The 17372-nt window shown below is 39.5% G+C and overlaps 1 protein-coding gene across 1 annotated transcript; it reads left to right on the plus strand.

Moving 5' to 3' along the window:
• The first annotated feature begins 2334 nt into the window (after positions 1-2334).
• On the plus strand, positions 2335-16511 carry zmpste24 (zinc metallopeptidase, STE24 homolog). Its single transcript, XM_056296096.1, has 9 exons — positions 2335-2722; positions 7252-7398; positions 7544-7747; positions 7884-8036; positions 8327-8468; positions 13034-13209; positions 14063-14167; positions 14395-14538; positions 14909-16511. Exons 1-9 carry the CDS (start codon positions 2615-2617, stop codon positions 15131-15133), a joined length of 1404 nt encoding a protein of 467 aa, XP_056152071.1. The 5' UTR covers positions 2335-2614; the 3' UTR covers positions 15134-16511.
• Positions 16512-17372: the final 861 nt, after the last annotated feature.

The raw sequence follows: 17372 nt of genomic DNA on the forward strand, positions 1-17372 counted from the left end.
GTTATGGCATTTTATAAACGTATCCAGAACTTGAATAAGCATTAAATAATCCAGAATAATGTTGTATCCAGATGAACTGATTCAACCTTTGATTTTCATACCTGAATTATTGAGCATGCATCAAGACATGCCAAACTGAAGATTTCAAGAAGTTTAGCTTACAAAAAAAAAAAAAAAAAAGAAAAAAAAAGGGGGGGCATCAAATATGTTTATCAGTTTTACGCATCCAGATAGTGTATTTTAAAGGTCTGGTTTGAAATTGTTGAAAAAAACTTAATAGAGATTTTTTTCGTAAATGTAAATAACTCATGATGCACATTGTGCAAATGCTCACACCAATAAGAAAAAATGGTCAGTTGCCTATTTTAATGGCTTTTATAGGAATGAAATTGTGATCAATGGGCATATCATGGTAAAGAACCAGAGGAATAAGTTGATTTTTTTTCTTTCACCCTAATTTGTATTAGACACGTGTTTGAATGAAATGGACTGAGGGTGGCAGTTATGTATATTACACTTTGTAATAAAAATAAATGTCTGAATTAGGTGCCCTTATTTATTTTTAACACAATCTTAAAACATTTAAACATTGTTTAAAAACATTTTCATGAATCCACTTTGTCTCAAAGAAAATTTCGTGAGTGATGTAATTCAAGTCACAGTGTAGTATTAAATACAAAATAAAGTGTGTGTGTGTGTGTGTGTGTGTGTATTGTGAAAATATGAGCAATGCTGTCACAGAATGGAAAAATAAAGCGCATGGTTTGTTCCATGCACAGGCAAAGAAAAAAAAGGAATAGAATCGGATGATTGCAAAACCAAGTTCTGTTTATATTTGAATGACTGCTTCACACAGCTTTCTTTTGCTGTTAGAAATCATATTAGGGCACTGCGTTGTTGTTTGATACTCTCACACTGCCATTTTTTATTTGCATTTGATTCCTCTCTCTTGCATAACCTCTTGGGTTGTAGTTGACAATACTTATCCAAGAGTCAAATATTTGCTGCATGGGTGGCCCTCATAACCCTGGAAATCTTAGACATTAAACCACAATAAACATAGACCACAGATTTAATTAGTATTGATTTTAGTTGCTATCTAAAAGGAAAAAACATTTTTCTCATAAATGATGCCTTGGGCTAAGGGTAGCTCCAACAACTAGGTTAGAGGCAGTGCATGGTTTTATTTTGATATACAACAAAAAAAGAATCCTAATTTATCATCAATACACTTTAACTTCGATGAGGCCAATCAATAAATAGCCGACATACATTCCCACTGTACCTCCAGCTGTAGTTACATTTTGCAACCCATTTAAGTTATTTGGACACAAAACAATCAGACTGTGATAAACGTATTTTCAAGCGAAATTTTATATGGGTCAATTCCAACAGATTGTTTCTTGTTAACAACACGTAAAGTTCAGATTGGCCGCAAGGGATGAATTCTGATTAACTTTTTTTTAAATACACAATTACCAGTTTTTATTAAGTGAAATTGTAGTTATTTTAAGTAAAACTTTTTTTTGAAATTATTGAACACATTTATTGAACACAATACAACACATTATACAGAGAAATGCACATTTCAGCACATTATACAAAGATAAATTTCAACACATTATACAAAGAAATACACATTTCAACACAAAATACAGAAAAATACATCAGTCAACTTAATATATAGAGAACTGGTCAACTTAAACATCTCGTGTGTATACATAAGACATCAACATGAAACATTAAAGAAAGAAAAAAGTAAAATAAAAAACAATACTGTCAACATCTGAATGTACGAGGAGGATGCAAGCTCATGTATATATATGTATGTGTATACACACACAAACACACACATATGTGTGTGTGTATATATATATATATATATATATATATGTACACATTCATCCATCCATACTAAATTGTCCCTAGGAATGAAATGGTGTGTGTGTGTGTGTGTGTGTGTGTGTGTGTGTGTGTGTGTGTTGGCCCTGTGATAGCCTGGCGGCCTGTCCAGGGTGTCTCCCCGCCTGCTGCCCCAATGACTGCTAGAATAGGCTCCAGCGACCCTGAGAGCAGGATAAGCGGCTAAGATAATGGCTGGATGGATGGATCCAGGGAAAATACTTGGTAATAAATAAATAAATAAATACATACATTTATTTATTTATTACCAAGTATTTTCCCTATTGTTTGAGAGGTCTTAATCTGATTAACGGTTTCATGAATGGTGATAGGCCACACAAAAGAAAAAAAAGAAAAAAAGAAAGTCAGTGCGGAACTATTGTCTTTACCCTCGTTTCATTAACAGCAGCATTTGTTGCCGCACTCCTCGCGGACAAGCCTGCGTGAATGGAGTGATTCTATAAAAGCCTTGATTTTGGAATGGAACCTGGAAACCAACTTCTCCAATTTAACATTTAAAATTGGTGTTTTTGCATGTACAGTTGAAACAATATTTAGCCTATTCAGTCAAAAGCTTAATCTACTTACGTACAATTCAAGTGGGAGAGCCGTTTATTTGCTGCGAGCGGTATCTATCAGACGAGCTAGTTAGCGTTAGCTTGCATAGTTAGCTAACCCAGCTTGAATAACATCGACAAAGAACAGAATAAACATGATTAAACTCATATTTGACCTCCCAGCCGAACAACAGATATTTTCTGCTGTATTGGGATTTTCGTGGGCGGTGTACCTATGGGAGGCATATCTGGCTTACAGACAGGTAAGTTTTCTGTACATAAGTGGTGAAAATGTAAGATATGCATAGCAAAATTGGTTATCTTTAAGGGACAGTCTACCCTTAATAAACCAATCTTTTTTGTTGCAAATGCTAGAAAACCACAACTAAATCTTCACAAAATAATGCTCATGAATTTTATAGCTACTGTACCGTGTCTTCCAAAAGTATTCAACCCTCTTGACAGTCATCACCAATTTCTGGATTATAAAAGATACTCACACATCAGTTCGTGAACAGTATTATTTTTGTGAACCCACAACCTCTAACAGCATGATCCCAAAGCCAAAATAAGTTATCTTTAACTGACTAAAAAAAAAAACTAAAATATAGTGCTTGCAAAAGTATTCAACCCCCACATGTCAATGCTTTGTAGAGTACCGTTTTGCTGCAGTAACAGACATGATTCTCTTGGGGTAAGTATGTACAAGCTTTGCACATTCTTCTGGAGTAATTTTTGCCCATTCTTCGTGGCAGAATTTGTACAGGTCTTGCAGGTTGTTGGGATGGCACAACTGGACTGCGATTTTCAGTCTGTGCCACAGATTTTCAATGGCCAATTGACTTGGCCACTCCAAAACGTTCACCTTTTTGTTGCTGAGCCATGCCATTGTTGCTTTAGCCTTGTGCTTATGTAGCACTTGTATCCACCAATACAACTATTTATGCCACTGTACTAGTGCTTGGCTCTACTAGAGTTGGGGGAAACAATACAAAATTGGACCAAAGACCAAGTACTTTAAATGCAAATACTTAAACACACTTAAACACACATAGTATATACAATAATCAATCAGACCAACAAATAATCCTGCAGGTAATAAAAATGTAAGTAACTCACTTTCCTTCTTTTAGGCTCCCTCACCTAGATTATAAATGTTTTAGGCTAGTTTGGAAAATCCACCCGGGCTGGATAGTTTGTTTAGGTTATGTTAGACTAGACCAGTCTATGAGTATCTCGTTTTAGGTTAATAGGTTGTGCCTATTTTTGTTTTGTTGTTTTCTTGAGTTAACTTTTTTCTTTCCCTCCTTTCACAAGTAAGAGAATTATTTCAAAGCTTTGAAATCAAATTCAAGTGAAACACTATTACACATCCAATCACAGCATTGACATTTACGAAGACAATTTGCAATATAAATGTAAGCCACTTGAAATTGTTTCAAGTTCAGTTACGGTTATGTAATCTAACTCAGTTCAGTTCAGAAATTCAACACTCCTACCGCTCTGGCAGCGAGTTTATCAACAATCCAACCGTGTGCAGCCGGTCCTCTCACTGGCACGATGAAGATGAATCCTCATCCTTTGAAATGTAGTCCATGGGTCTAGCTTGCCATCTTGTCTCTTGTGTCTGTGTGTTGTCTTCCCACACACCACAGAAGAATCTCCACTCTAAAACAACTTCAAACAGGAACCCTCCAAAAAAACCCTGACCAAAACCCATCCATCCATCCATCTGTTATCCGAACCGCTTATCCTGCTGTTAGGGTCGCGGGGATGCTGGAGCCTATCCCAGCAGTCATTGGGCGGCAGGCGGGGTGACGCCCTGGACAGGCCGCCAGGCCATCACACAGGGCACACACACACACACACATTCATACCTAGGGACAATGTAGTACGGCCGATTCACCTGACCTGCATGTCTTTGGACTGTGGGAGGAAAACGGAGCCCCCCGAGGAAACCCACGCAGACACGGGGAGAACATGCAAAATCCGCATAGAGGACGACCCCTAAGGTTGGACTACCCCGGGGCTCGAAACTAGGACCTTGCTGTGAGGCGACCGTGCTAACCACTGCACCACCGTGCCGCCCCTGACTAAAACTGTTGTAAGTTATTTAGATAAGGCCTTCATAAGTTTCCAACCAGGTATTATTTTTCAGGTTCTAATTCAACTTTTCAGGAAATGTTCCATCTGTTAATTTCTCTGCTTCTCTTCTGTTTCTCTCATCTGCTATTGGCTGTGTTGTGTGCCACGAGTCTCTTAAAGGGGAAGCATCAATAAAACTTCTTAAAGGCATACTTTTAATTGTCCCCATTAAAATATTGTCAAACCATTTTATCTGACTTTAAATGAACTAAGTGTACACATTTTAACCAATCAACTTTTTTATGCATTTTAATGATTTTTTTGTGCTTATTTATGTCATATTTTAATGTGGGTTACATCCTCCCCTCCTTACCTAATGCACGTCCCTGTGCATTATTTTCAGGAGTATATATTATAATTTGTGGGGTTCTGGGAAGCTAGGTTCTCTAAGGGAGTCTATGATCACTTCACTCAAATTCTGAAATAAAGACTGCACTATCGTAACTAGTGGATTCCCTTGCTCAGGATAAGTCAGTTGTTTAGTTGCTTTTCTGTCTCTGGTGGGCCTTCTAAAGCATCCTCTTTCAATTTCAGTTTCAGTTTGATCCATAACACCTGCGTTTTCATTCCTTTCTAGGGTGGGATGAGTAGGAGAATGGACACTATTCAGATCCTCTCCAGGTAGGTCTTCAGGTTTCTGTCCAGCAGGTAAATTGCTCTCTCTAGGATCAGGTAAGTTACCCTCTTCAGGATCAGGTAAGTTCAAGTCACAAGTCTCTACGCGTCCTCAGGGAAAGCTTCGGCTATGTCTGAAGGATCTTGCTCAACAGCAGTAAACATTTTGAAAGTTTCTGGTTCTGTCTTTTCTGGTTTCAGAGGTATGGTTGAAACCTAGGGTTTCCACTCTAAGGTTTCTATAACCATCACGGTGATAGTCCTCAGGGTCAGATTAGGATTCATCCCCTTCAGCTTCATCTGAGCTGTAACTTTTTGGATGTCATCGAGTTCTTGGCCACCTTGCCACCTTTGTTGTGTCAGTTTAACCTTCTACTGGGGTCACAGGAAGGAAACTGCATGACAGCAAAAGGTCATGGTGAAGGTTCTTTGTGGACCTTCTCCTGTCTTAGGTCTCACAACATACACTGGAATGTCTCCAGATTGTCTCAGGACAACATACACTTCTGACTCCCACCCATCAGCTAACTTGTGTTTGCCTCAAAGGCTGACATTTCTAACCAAGACTTTGTCACTTTCCTTCAAGGTGGAATCAACAACATGTTTGTTGAACCTTGCTTCGTTGTGATCTGCTGTCTTCTTTGCATTCTCTGTTGCCACACTGTAGCTTGCTTAATTTCTCTGCTTCTCTTCTGTTTCTCTCGTCTGCTGTTGGCTGTGTTGTGTGCCGCAAATCTCTTAAAGGGGAAACGTCATTACAACTTCTTAAAGGCATACTTTTAATTGTCCTCATTAAATTATTGTCAAACCATTTTAACTGACTTTTAATGAACTAAGTGTACACATTTTAACCAATCACCTTATTTATGCATTTTAATGAATTATTTATGCTTATTTGTGTCATATTTTATTGTGGGTTACACTTAGGATCGTTGTCCTGCTGGAAAGTGAACCTTCTCCCAAGCTTCAGTTTTATGGCATACCGCAACAGGTTTGCTTTGAATTTTGGCCAAAAAGCTAAACTTTCATCTCATCTGACCACAAAACCTTTACCCACATCTTAACTGGCCTTTCTCATGCTTGGTAGCAAACTCCAAGCGTGCTTTTATATGCATAGTTTTGAGCAACAGCTTCTTTCTCGCCACCTTCCCATACAGGCCAGATTTATGGAGAGCCATGTGATATGGTTGACTCGACTCATGCACATTTACTCCAGTTTCAGCCACTGACCTCTGGAGCACCTTCAAAGTGATGGCAGGATCATCTGTGGCTTTCCTCACCAGGCCACGTCTTGCTCTGACACTTAGCTTTGAGGGACGGCCTGTCCTACAAAGTGTCTGGGTGGTGTGATAACAACTTCCACTTTCTGACAATGGATCCAACAGTGTTCCGTGGGACATCCAAACACTTTGATATTGTTTTGTATCCCTTTCCCACCTTCTGCATTTTACTTATTTTGTCACTTCAGTATTATGCTCCTTTGTCTTCATTTTCAGATGGAATTTGCGCCCGGCTAATGAACTTAACACAGTGTGCTTTTTATACCCATAAACGAGACCGTTACTTTCATGTCTTACAGGTGCACACTAATTATGTTCAATTGTGTAAACTTGGAACTTTCAGAGCACAAGGGGTTGAGTACTTATGCAAGCACTATATTTTAATTTTTTATTTATTAATTAAAAAGTCAGTGAAACTTAACTTATTTTGGCTTTGGGGACATGCTGTTAGAGCTTATGGGTTCACAAAAATAATATTGCTCAGGAACAGTTGTGTGAGTATCATTTATAATCCAGAAATTAGTGATGACTGTCAAGGGGGTTGAATACTTTTGAAAGGCACTGTAGGTAGCCCAAACCTTCATGAAAATGCCTTAAAAGATCATGGCCTGAAATGTATAATATTTTCCAATTCCATCACCATTTAAAATCCGCTTATCCATTAGAATTGAAAAATGATTCAATTATTGTTTTGTTTTTTTTAGTATGTCATAAATTATTGATAACTGTGGCAATTTTTCTCGACCTATCAGAGGAGGATATACAGGTCAATCACACATGTGCCACCAGAGCTAGGGAAGATCATGGATACTGAAACATTTGAGAAGTCACGTCTTTACCAATTGGACAAGAGTAACTTCAGTTTTTGGTCTGGGCTCTATTCTGAGACTGAAGGGACGGTAAGACGGATGATTTATTGCAAGTATTGCGACATATTTCAGTTTACATTAATATTGAGTTATTAAGTTTGGGGTTGTGCTTGACAGTAAACCCTTATATATGGCATATGATGCTCATAAATTCACAGTTTTTGTCTTTTTGTAGTTCATTCTACTCATGGGAGGGATCCCTTTTCTGTGGGATGTGGCAGGTTGTGTGACAGCCCGTTTTGGATTTGGTCAAGAGTATGAGATCACCCAGTCACTTGTGTTTCTCAACCTGGCCACCTTGTTCAGTGCCTTAACTGGCCTTCCCTGGAGTATTTATAACACATTTGTCATTGAGGAGAAGCATGGCTTTAATCAGCAGGTAAACTGCCCAAACAGCTGTTATGTAAACACCCTGGTTGGTCACTGCTTTTAATATGCACACACAACTAATTTACCTCTTTCTCTGTTTTCTTTTTTTACTTTTCATACATTGGCTTGTCTGGGTTTATACGTAGACGTTGGAGTTTTTCCTGAAGGATGCTGTAAAGAAGTTTGTTGTGACCCAGTGTATCCTGCTGCCTGTGACTTCACTACTCCTTCATATCATCAAGATTGGTGGAGACTACTTTTTCGTCTATGCCTGGCTCTTTACTCTTGGTGTTTCTCTGGTTAGCTTCATATTCACTATACCAGCTCTGATGTAGGTTTTATTTGTCAAGTTGACAAAGAGAACTTATTATAGAAAAGATGCTTTCGTCTAATATCGAACCTATTTTCAGCACTTCATTCAGTAACAAAGAAATGAACAAGTAGGTGTTGTTGAAAGAGTTGCAAGTCCTTGACTTTAGAGGTTTGTCATTAATACTTTTTATACTGTGACTTATTGACTGTGCACTACCTAATGGATAGAGTAACTGCTTTCATTTTTAACACTGTTTCTATTCCCTTGTGTTCTCAGGTACTTGTAACCATCTATGCTGACTACATTGCTCCTCTGTTTGATAAATTCACTCCATTGCCAGAGGGAGAGCTGAAGACAGAGATTGAGGCTATGGCAAAGTCTATCAGCTTCCCCCTCACTAAGGTTTATGTAGTAGAAGGTAAAAAAGCATAACAATTCTGTCTGCTTAAGTATAGCCACACACCCATGAGTACTGAAATAGTGACATGTCAGTCATAATTAGTTAAACATGATGTAAATCCTTCATCATATGTTTAACATGTTGTATGGAGGAAACCTTTCTTTTATTTCTGAATTACTTAAATCCCACTTACCAAAACAGGCCTCATGCCAGAACAATTGGTATACACAGATCTATTCATAAAGAGCTTGTGTAAACCGTGTTAGAAATCCTGTGGCATTCACTAACTTTTTCTGGTTTTGGATTTGTTCGCATGATAAGATTTAACTCGGCCCCCATCTTTTTACTCAATTTCCCCTTGGGGATAAATAAAGTATTCTGATTCTGATTCTGAAGAGCGGTACAGACTTGTCATATGCGAGTGTGCATAACATTCCCGTTGGTCAACCATGTCTTTCAAAGAGGGAGATTTAGATATAAGAAAAAAAAATTCCCTCTCACCCTTTTTCAAGTGGTGTGTTGTCTTCCTCAAGCTCAGGTCTTCTACCAGAGGCCTGGGAGTTTGAGGGTTCTGCTCAGTATGTTAGCTTTTCCTAGGACTGCACTGTTCTGGACAAAGACCTCAAATGTTGTTGCTAGAATATGCTGGAGCCACTCTCTCCCAGTTTTGGGGTCACAGCCCCTAGTGCTCCTATTACCACTAGGACTACTGTGGATTTCACCTTCCACAGCCGATCTAGTTGTTCCTTCAGCCCTTGGTATTTCTCTAGCTTTTCATGCTCTTTGAAGGCCACTTTATTTGACATTGTATTCTTAAAATGAATTGTATTCTTACACTGAATTTGTTCTCTGCATTTAACCCATCCTTTTGTATAGGAGCAGTGGGCAGCTACAGCTGCAGCACCCTGGGACCAACTCCAGTTCTTTCCATTGCCTTGGTCAGGGGCACAGACAAGAGTATTAACCCTAACATGCATGTCTTTTTGATGGTGGGAGGAAACCAGTGTACCCGGAGGAAACCCACGCAGACACGGGGAACATGCAAACTCCACACAGAAAGGACCTGGGGTTTGAATCCAGGACCTCCTTGCTGTGAGGCTGCTGTCCTGATGTTGTCATTCCCCGGATTGCTACATTGATCACTACTGCTGTTTTCTGTTCCTTGTTGACCACCACAATGGTTGTTTTATCCAACACCTGCTTGTCAGTCTGGAATTTCAGAATCAGAATACTTTATTTATCCCCGAGGGGAAATTTGAAGTCCCACAGGATCTTAACTCTGCCATTCTCGACCACCTTTGGCGGTATCTCCCATTTGGACTTGGGGACATCCAGTCTGTATTCAGTACAGATGTCTTTATCCATGCTCAATAATCCACATGAAGAAATCATAGGAAGTTGAATCAGTTCATCTGCCATTATAACTCTAGTTAATGGTCACGGTAATTTTGTATATTAAAGCGATCGTTGTTTTCAGTCGTTATGCCACTGTATTGTATTTGGGTGGCATTGTGGCCCAGTGGTTAGCGCTGTTGCCTCACAGCAAGAAGGTCCTGGGTTCAGAATCAGAATACTTTATTTATCCCCAAGGGGAAATTGGGTTCTATTACAGACACTCACACTCTAGTAAGAAAAAGCTAAAAACTAACAAGATAACAAGAAAATAGAAACAAGAAAAACAGAAACAAATAGAAATAAAGATAAAATAAGAAATAGAAATAAGAACAGAATATATCAACAAGCACGGTGCACATAACACCCTATCTATACTGCACTACCGCAGGACAAAACAAATGGCACAAACAAAACTCGACAGGGTAAAACAAGTGGAAGGGCCAGTCCAATGACCATTAACTCCGAGTGTCTGACACTCTGAGGGAGGAGTTGTAAAGTTTGATGGCCACAGGCAGGAATGACCTCCTGTGGCGCTCTGCAGTGCATTTCAACAGAATGAGTCTATTACTAAAAGCACTCCTGTGCCCAACCAGCACGTCATGGAGTGGGTGGGAGACATTGTCCATGGCACATAATTTCAACAGCGTCTTCCTCTCAGAAACCGCTGCCAGAGAATCCAGTTCCACCCCCACAACGTCACTGGTGTTGCGGAACAGTTTATTGAGCCTGTTTGCATCAGCTACCCTCAATCTGCTGCCCCAACACACAACAGCAAACAGGAGAGCGCTGGCCACCACAGGCTCATACCATATCCTGAGCATTGTCTGGCAGATTTTGAAGGACCTCATTCTCCTCAAAAAGTAGAGATGGCTCTGTCCCTTCTTTTAGAGGGCATCAGTGTTCTTAGCCCAGTCCAGTTTATTGTCTATGCACAACCCATATATATCTATATTCGAACCCCAGGCTGTCCCAAGTTATTTCTATGTGGAGTTTGCATGCCCCCCTCCCCCTCGTGTCTGCGTGGGTTTCCTCCAGGGGCTCCAGTTTCCTCCTATCATTGAAAATGCATGCATGTTAGGGTTAATACTGCTGCCTGTGCCCCTGACCAAGGCAGTGGAAAGAGCTGGAGTTAGTCCACAGTGCTGCAGCTGCCCACTGCTCCTATACAATTGGATGGGTTGAATGCAGACAACAAATTTCAGTGTAACCCACAACTTCATTTGTAACCTACAATGACAAAAATAAAGTGTCTGTTTTCTTTCTATTGTTTATAAGGGTGGGGGGGATACTTGCAGTCAGCTGAGACTGAGGAAGTCACTTAGATGAGTGCTGAAATGTTTCTCTCAATAAATGTGTCCAGATGAACTGATTCAACTTTCTATGATATTCAGTACAGATGTTCCTGTACACTGTCCCAGCCACTTGGTTATGCCCTTTACTGTACACTTTCCCAGCTAACATTTTACACCCTGCTGCTAAGTGCTGAACTGTCTTGGGCATCTTTGCACAGCCTGCATCTTGACTCTTGTCTGTTGTGGTTGACTTCTGCCTCAACCGATCTGGTTCTGAGTGCCTGTTCTTGTGCTTCTATGATCAGAGCCTCTGTGCTATCCTTCAGTCCAGCCTTTTCTAGCCACTGGTAGGATTTCACTATCAGCCATGTCTTCTATCTGTCGATGGCACATCCCATGCAGGGGCTTTGCTGAACATGTTAATGCTGGCTATGATAAGACTGGGGTCAGAACACACAGTGTATCATAGCTTGCTGCATATGGGGCTGCATCACTGCAGATCGGTCAGAGTGCCCATGCTGACCCCTGTTCACCATCAAAAGCGCCTACAATGGTTACGCGAGCATCTGAATTGGACCATGGAGCAGTTGAAGAAGGTGGCCTGGTCTGATGAATCACATTTTCTTGAACATCATGCAGATGGCCGAGTGCATGTGTATCATTTACCTGGGGAAGAGATGGCACCAGAATGCACTATGGGAAGAAGGCAATCCAGCAGAGGCAGTGTGATGCCCTGGGCAATGTTCTGCTGGGAAACTGGGTCCTGGCATTCATGTGGATGTTACTTTGACATGCACCACCTACCTAAACATTGTTGCAGACAAAGTACACAACATCATGGTTTTCCCTGATGGCAGTGTCCTCTTTCAGCAGGATAATATGCCCTGCACTGCAAAAATTGTTTAGGAATGGTTTGAAGAAAATGACGAAGAGTTAAAGAGGTTGCCTTGGCCTCAAAATTCTCCAGATCTCAATCTGATTGAGCATCTGTGGGATGTACTTAAAAAACAAGTCTGATCCATGGCAGCTCCACCTCACAACTTACAGGACTTAAAGGATCTGCTGCTAACGTCTTGATGCCAGATACCACAGGACATCTTCAGAGGTCCTCATGAGTCCATGCCTCGACATGTCAGATTTGTTTTGGTGGCATGAGGGAGACCTACACAATATTGGGCAGGTGGTTTTAATGTTTTGACTGATTGGTGTATATGTAGATAAATGGAGGCAGAAATCCTTTTGGTTTCTCAGAAAAATTAGTAAGGCAAGAGTAATCCATTCCTTTTTGTGAGTTTTTAAAAAAATCCTTTGCATGTATTTCAAATATTTTTGCAGCTGTAAATATGAGGAATAAGGGTTAAACAGATGTAATACAGACAAAACACCAGTATACTGCACTCTCACATAACTGGAATAGGTGAGACTTTGGTAATATTTTATTGTCAGTTCTTATAGCAGCACTTTGTTTTCAGAACTTATGTTCTTTTTAATTTGTTTTTACAGTGGCGTGCATGTTTCAATGTAAAGGTAGCACCCGATCAAGTGCTCAGATTCCTCAAAATTCATTTATTGAGATATTTACTAAATGAGCTGTCTTTATGGGGGTTTTTTTGGGGGGGGGTTTGTTTTTTTAGTTTTTTTTTAGGTATTAGCTATACTAATTGAAGTTTCACTGGCATGAGCATTCAACATTATACACTCTAGTATTGAACAAATTAGAACAAATTTGGTAAAGAATGTTTTAGAAATCAATGATGATTTTTGTTGTGCTTTTCTTGTAAGAACAAATGAAAGAGAAATTTGAGACGATATTTCTTGTATGAGAGCCACTCTGTCATAAGATACAATGGCTGTCTTTTATGATATTCATATGTGCAAGTTCTGTCATCCCCCCAGGTTCTAAGCGGTCATCTCACAGCAATGCTTACTTCTATGGGTTCTTCAAGAATAAACGTATTGTGCTGTTTGACACCCTGCTAGAGGACTACTCTCCTTTGAATAAGGCTGGAGAGCCTCAGCCTGACCCTGCCGAGACTGACAACACACCCAGCGAGTCTAAAGACAGGCCCAAGGTTACAATGCAAAACACCCTAACTTTAAATGAATGAATGGAATTTAACTCATCTGCTTTCACTGAAGACGACAAGCCAGAGAAGCAAACATCCTAAGTGTAGGCGAAGGACTTCTTTCACTCTCTGTTAATTACACGCACATACAACCACATGCACATACAGGTGTCCACGCACGCACGCACGCACGCGCACACACACACACACAGAGCTGTCAATTCCCCAGTCACAATTCTGGCACAGTTGAGAAAATGAAGGGCAAGGGCAGATCTAGGGGGATGCCAGTCTCAATAAATATTCCTTTTGCCACCCTATTTTCTAAAGTTAAAAAAAAGATGCTGAATTTGTGTTAGTGGTCAGGTCATTTGATAGTAAGCACTTAGTGATCAGATCAGCATTCTTACAATTCTTAAATGAGAAGTTGCAATCATAGGCACTGAACTTGTTTTCAAGTATTTCATTTCTCTGCCATAAAGCTGAATGTAAATACCATAACTACCATACAGTATCATGGCTGATTGCAAAGTTTGGTTGAGCACAACATTTTCAAGTCTATGACTTCAAACAGGTTTCTTATTCTGTTATTTCCAAATAGTCATTGCATTTATTAAATTCTGTGCACTCATCTTCATGGTTTCACAAATATATGCTTTTTTTTTGTAAAGAATATACCCCCAATTTTAAAAACAATTCAAGTGCCACCCCCAAAAATCACTGGACGGTCTTTGGCCACGCCTTTTTCAAAGTTTTCCTTCGGTGCCACTGATGAGGAGTAATTCTGAACATGCTCATTGTTTCTTATTTTTAGACTGGAAAACTTCAAAACTAACACTGCTATTCTCAATTCTTTATCCAGATCAAGAAGCAAGGCTGCAACAATCCTGAGATTCTTGCAGTTCTGGGTCATGAGCTTGGCCACTGGAAGCTTGGCCACACTGTCAAGAACATAGTTATCAGTCAGGTGCATTTAAATCATAACCTTATCTAACTTGGGATTTTCTTGTCGATGTTTTCCCTCTTTGATGATTGAAAAAATGTGAAGGAATGGACCTGTTTATTTACACAGCCACAATGTAATGCAGTTGAAAACAGTAATTTGAGCGATCACTATATGTTGACAAATGTGAATTTATACAGTGCAATTGACACACTCTTTTTTTCTTTTTTTTTCTTTTTTCGTTTATACAGATGAATTCGTTCCTTTGCTTCTTCCTCTTTGCTTCTCTGATTGGACGGAAGGAGCTGTTCCTAGCTTTTGGCTTCCATGATAGCCAGCCTACATTAATCGGCTTGATGATCATCTTCCAGTTCATCTTCTCTCCTTACAATGAGGTGACTGTGGTACTCCATTGATACACCAGAATCAGAGTCAAACATTATAACCATGTTCAGGGGTTAATATCGCTAGTGCTGATTTGCTGTTAATCATCCCATTACTAGTTGACGCTTAGCTGAATTGCGGTTCAGTGGATAGTGCATGTTGTGTGATGTAGAATTTAATTGTATGTTGCAGGAAAAAGGCTCCCAGGGTCCCATTAGGTGTAAAACTTATATATTTAATATTTAAAGACACCCACACTTGAAATAGCTTCCCAGAGCTTTTCAGTCAGTAACCTACAGTGAGTTTTTGTAAGCGTGTAAAAATAACACCTTCCACCTAAAGCGCTTTGATTTTCATGCTTTTTTTTCTATTTTTCTGCAGCTCTTGTCCTTCTGTCTGACAGTCCTAAGCCGCAGGTTTGAGTTCCAGGCAGACGCCTTTGCACAGGGCATGGGTAAAGCCTCAGAGCTCTACTCTGCCCTCATCAAGCTCAACAAGGATAACCTGGGCTTTCCTGTGGCCGACTGGTTGTTTTCCATGTGGCACTATTCCCACCCTCCCCTCTTAGAGCGTCTCAGAGCACTGGGCAACGTCAAGCAGGACTGACGGGCCTGGGAGGGCAAGCGGCGACTACTGCCTTCCCCTCCGGGCCTCCGTAGAGCGCTCCTGGCCCTTTGATGTGCCCTTGTCTTTTTCTACTTATCTGTTTCCCCTTTCCATTTTATTTTCTTTTAGCTGATTGACCGTTTTGACTCTTTCTGTATGATTTCTTTTTCTTAGAATGTTGTCTCAAGTTAAACCAAAATGAGCACAAAGCAGTCTCAAAATTCTACTAGCCTAAGAGTCTCAGTTCTTCATTTCAGAAAAGTTCAGAGATGTCTTACATGCAGTTGCTGTGAGAGGCATGCACCAGGCCTTGAATCTATAAAGAAACGTTTCCAGAGCACCCATCCTACTTTGCATCATGTTAAGTGTTAACTGTATAGTTTTCTGCAAGAATTGTTTTTTTTCTTTCACGTTTTTTTTACAAGTATATTTGCTTTTGAAAAAATTCCCCTCATGAATTGTTTTTTTATTTATAAAAGCCAGCATTGTGTCTGCAGAGTAGAACGATGGCACCTATGTTGATGGTGAGGCAATTTGTGACTATCCACAACATCTGTGGTTTTTGAGCTGCAGACATATGCATACACAGACATGCAAATTTACAGGTTAGGACTTTGACTGTGTTTAGTTGTGTGTCAAATCTACACATAAAAAATACCCAATCAGATACTCGTAATACTTTTGAATAGATAAATTAAATGTCCAAGAAGTGTAAACATGGCTTATTTGGCAAAGCCTTCTTTAGGCAAAATAAAGTTAAAAGTAATTGTTTTAGTTTGTAGGGAATATATATATGTATGTATGTATGTATGTATGTATGTATGTATGTATGTATGTATGTATGTATGTATGTATGTATGTATGTATATTCGTTTATGCAACATTGCTGTACAATTATGAAAACATTTCAGTGCCTCTAGTTGTCTATGACTGGCCAGATAGCTGATAATAGCTGATACTTTAATGGAACAGATAAATTTGGAATATTTGGCCAAGCAGAAATACAGACATTAATTATTTTAAGTTCGATTTTTGACTTTTTTTTTAAAACAGGGGATGGTCTTTTTTTTTATCTTGAATGCACTTGCTTGTGAAAAGGGGTCCAACCATATGTGTACATATGTAGTTTTGAGGAGTGGCATAATGGCATATAACGTAAATTGGAATGTATTGAATATGTTTTCAATCTCTTAGTTGAGAATGTTATTGTTTAGTTTCTTCTCTTTGGAGTATGTGAGCCCATGGTTGGCTGTCAAGCAAGGTATTTATAGGGCACTTGAGGGAGGGGTCAGTGAAGTTCCTCCTTTCACAAATAACCATTTGGTTTTGAGAGGAGCGTGTACAAAAATTGTTTGCAGCATTGATTAAAATCCCTTAAAGCGTTTCTTTTCCAGTTTTCTGATTTATTTACAGTAATGAAATTCATGCTTGTTCTGTTTTTTTTTCATAAACACCCATTATATGATTCTGGCAAGTTATTTAGGTGAGTTTGGATTCCATTTGAATGGGGAAAATTTGGTTATTGCTACAGCAAGGAATGTAATACATATAGTTATTCAACAAATAGAGTTTGGGGGATACGTATTTCAATAAATGATCAACTCAAAAGATCCCTTTTAGTTATGATATAACAAGAGGACAGACATATTGCTAATATACTTGGAAATGTTAATTGTCGCACCCATCCATCCATTATCCAAACCGCTTATCCTGCTCTCAGGGATATCACTCTGTTCAACCCTGTTCATTTTTTTACATCTCCAAAAAAACCTTAAAATGTTATTACACCTTTTAAATGCAATCCATTTTTGCTTAATTTTAGAAATGTGGTTCTTAGGGAAACTGTTGGCACGATTTGAGAAACTCAACGTTGCCACCAACTAAAATGAAATGTCATAGACTTATATCGCCTTAGTCGCATAAAATGTGTCATTTTGATGAATTGTACCAAAATTTCCTAAATAGGACCGGCGAGGAATCGCATCCTACTGATCAACGTGGGGTCAGCCGCTACGTAGCGTCAGCGGACGCCACCATTATGTGAGAAGGGGCGCCGTCCTCCATATTGGACGTGTTTACTATTTTGTCTTTCTGTCAAGTCTGTATGCCCCCCTCCCCTCCCCCACCAAAAAAAACCATAGGAGGGAAATAAATGTAAATTTCAGCTAATAAAAGATTAGCAGTTCGTTTTTTGTAAATTCCCGTAATGAAATAATGGCGAAGTTCGGTCAGTTCGCCT

This window comes from Lampris incognitus, chromosome 16 (assembly GCF_029633865.1).
Source record: "Lampris incognitus isolate fLamInc1 chromosome 16, fLamInc1.hap2, whole genome shotgun sequence".
In the NCBI taxonomy this organism is placed as follows: Eukaryota; Metazoa; Chordata; class Actinopteri; order Lampriformes; family Lampridae; genus Lampris; species Lampris incognitus.

Coding starts and splice junctions, on each gene's coding strand:
- zmpste24 (XM_056296096.1), top strand. CDS start 2,615: ATGATTAAACTCATATTTGACCTCCCAGCCGAACAACAGATATTTTCT. Junction 7,399..7,543: donor ATTCTGAGACTGAAGGGACG/GTAAGACGGATG, acceptor GTCTTTTTGTAG/TTCATTCTACTCATGGGAGG. Junction 8,469..13,033: donor TAAGGTTTATGTAGTAGAAG/GTAAAAAAGCAT, acceptor TCATCCCCCCAG/GTTCTAAGCGGTCATCTCAC.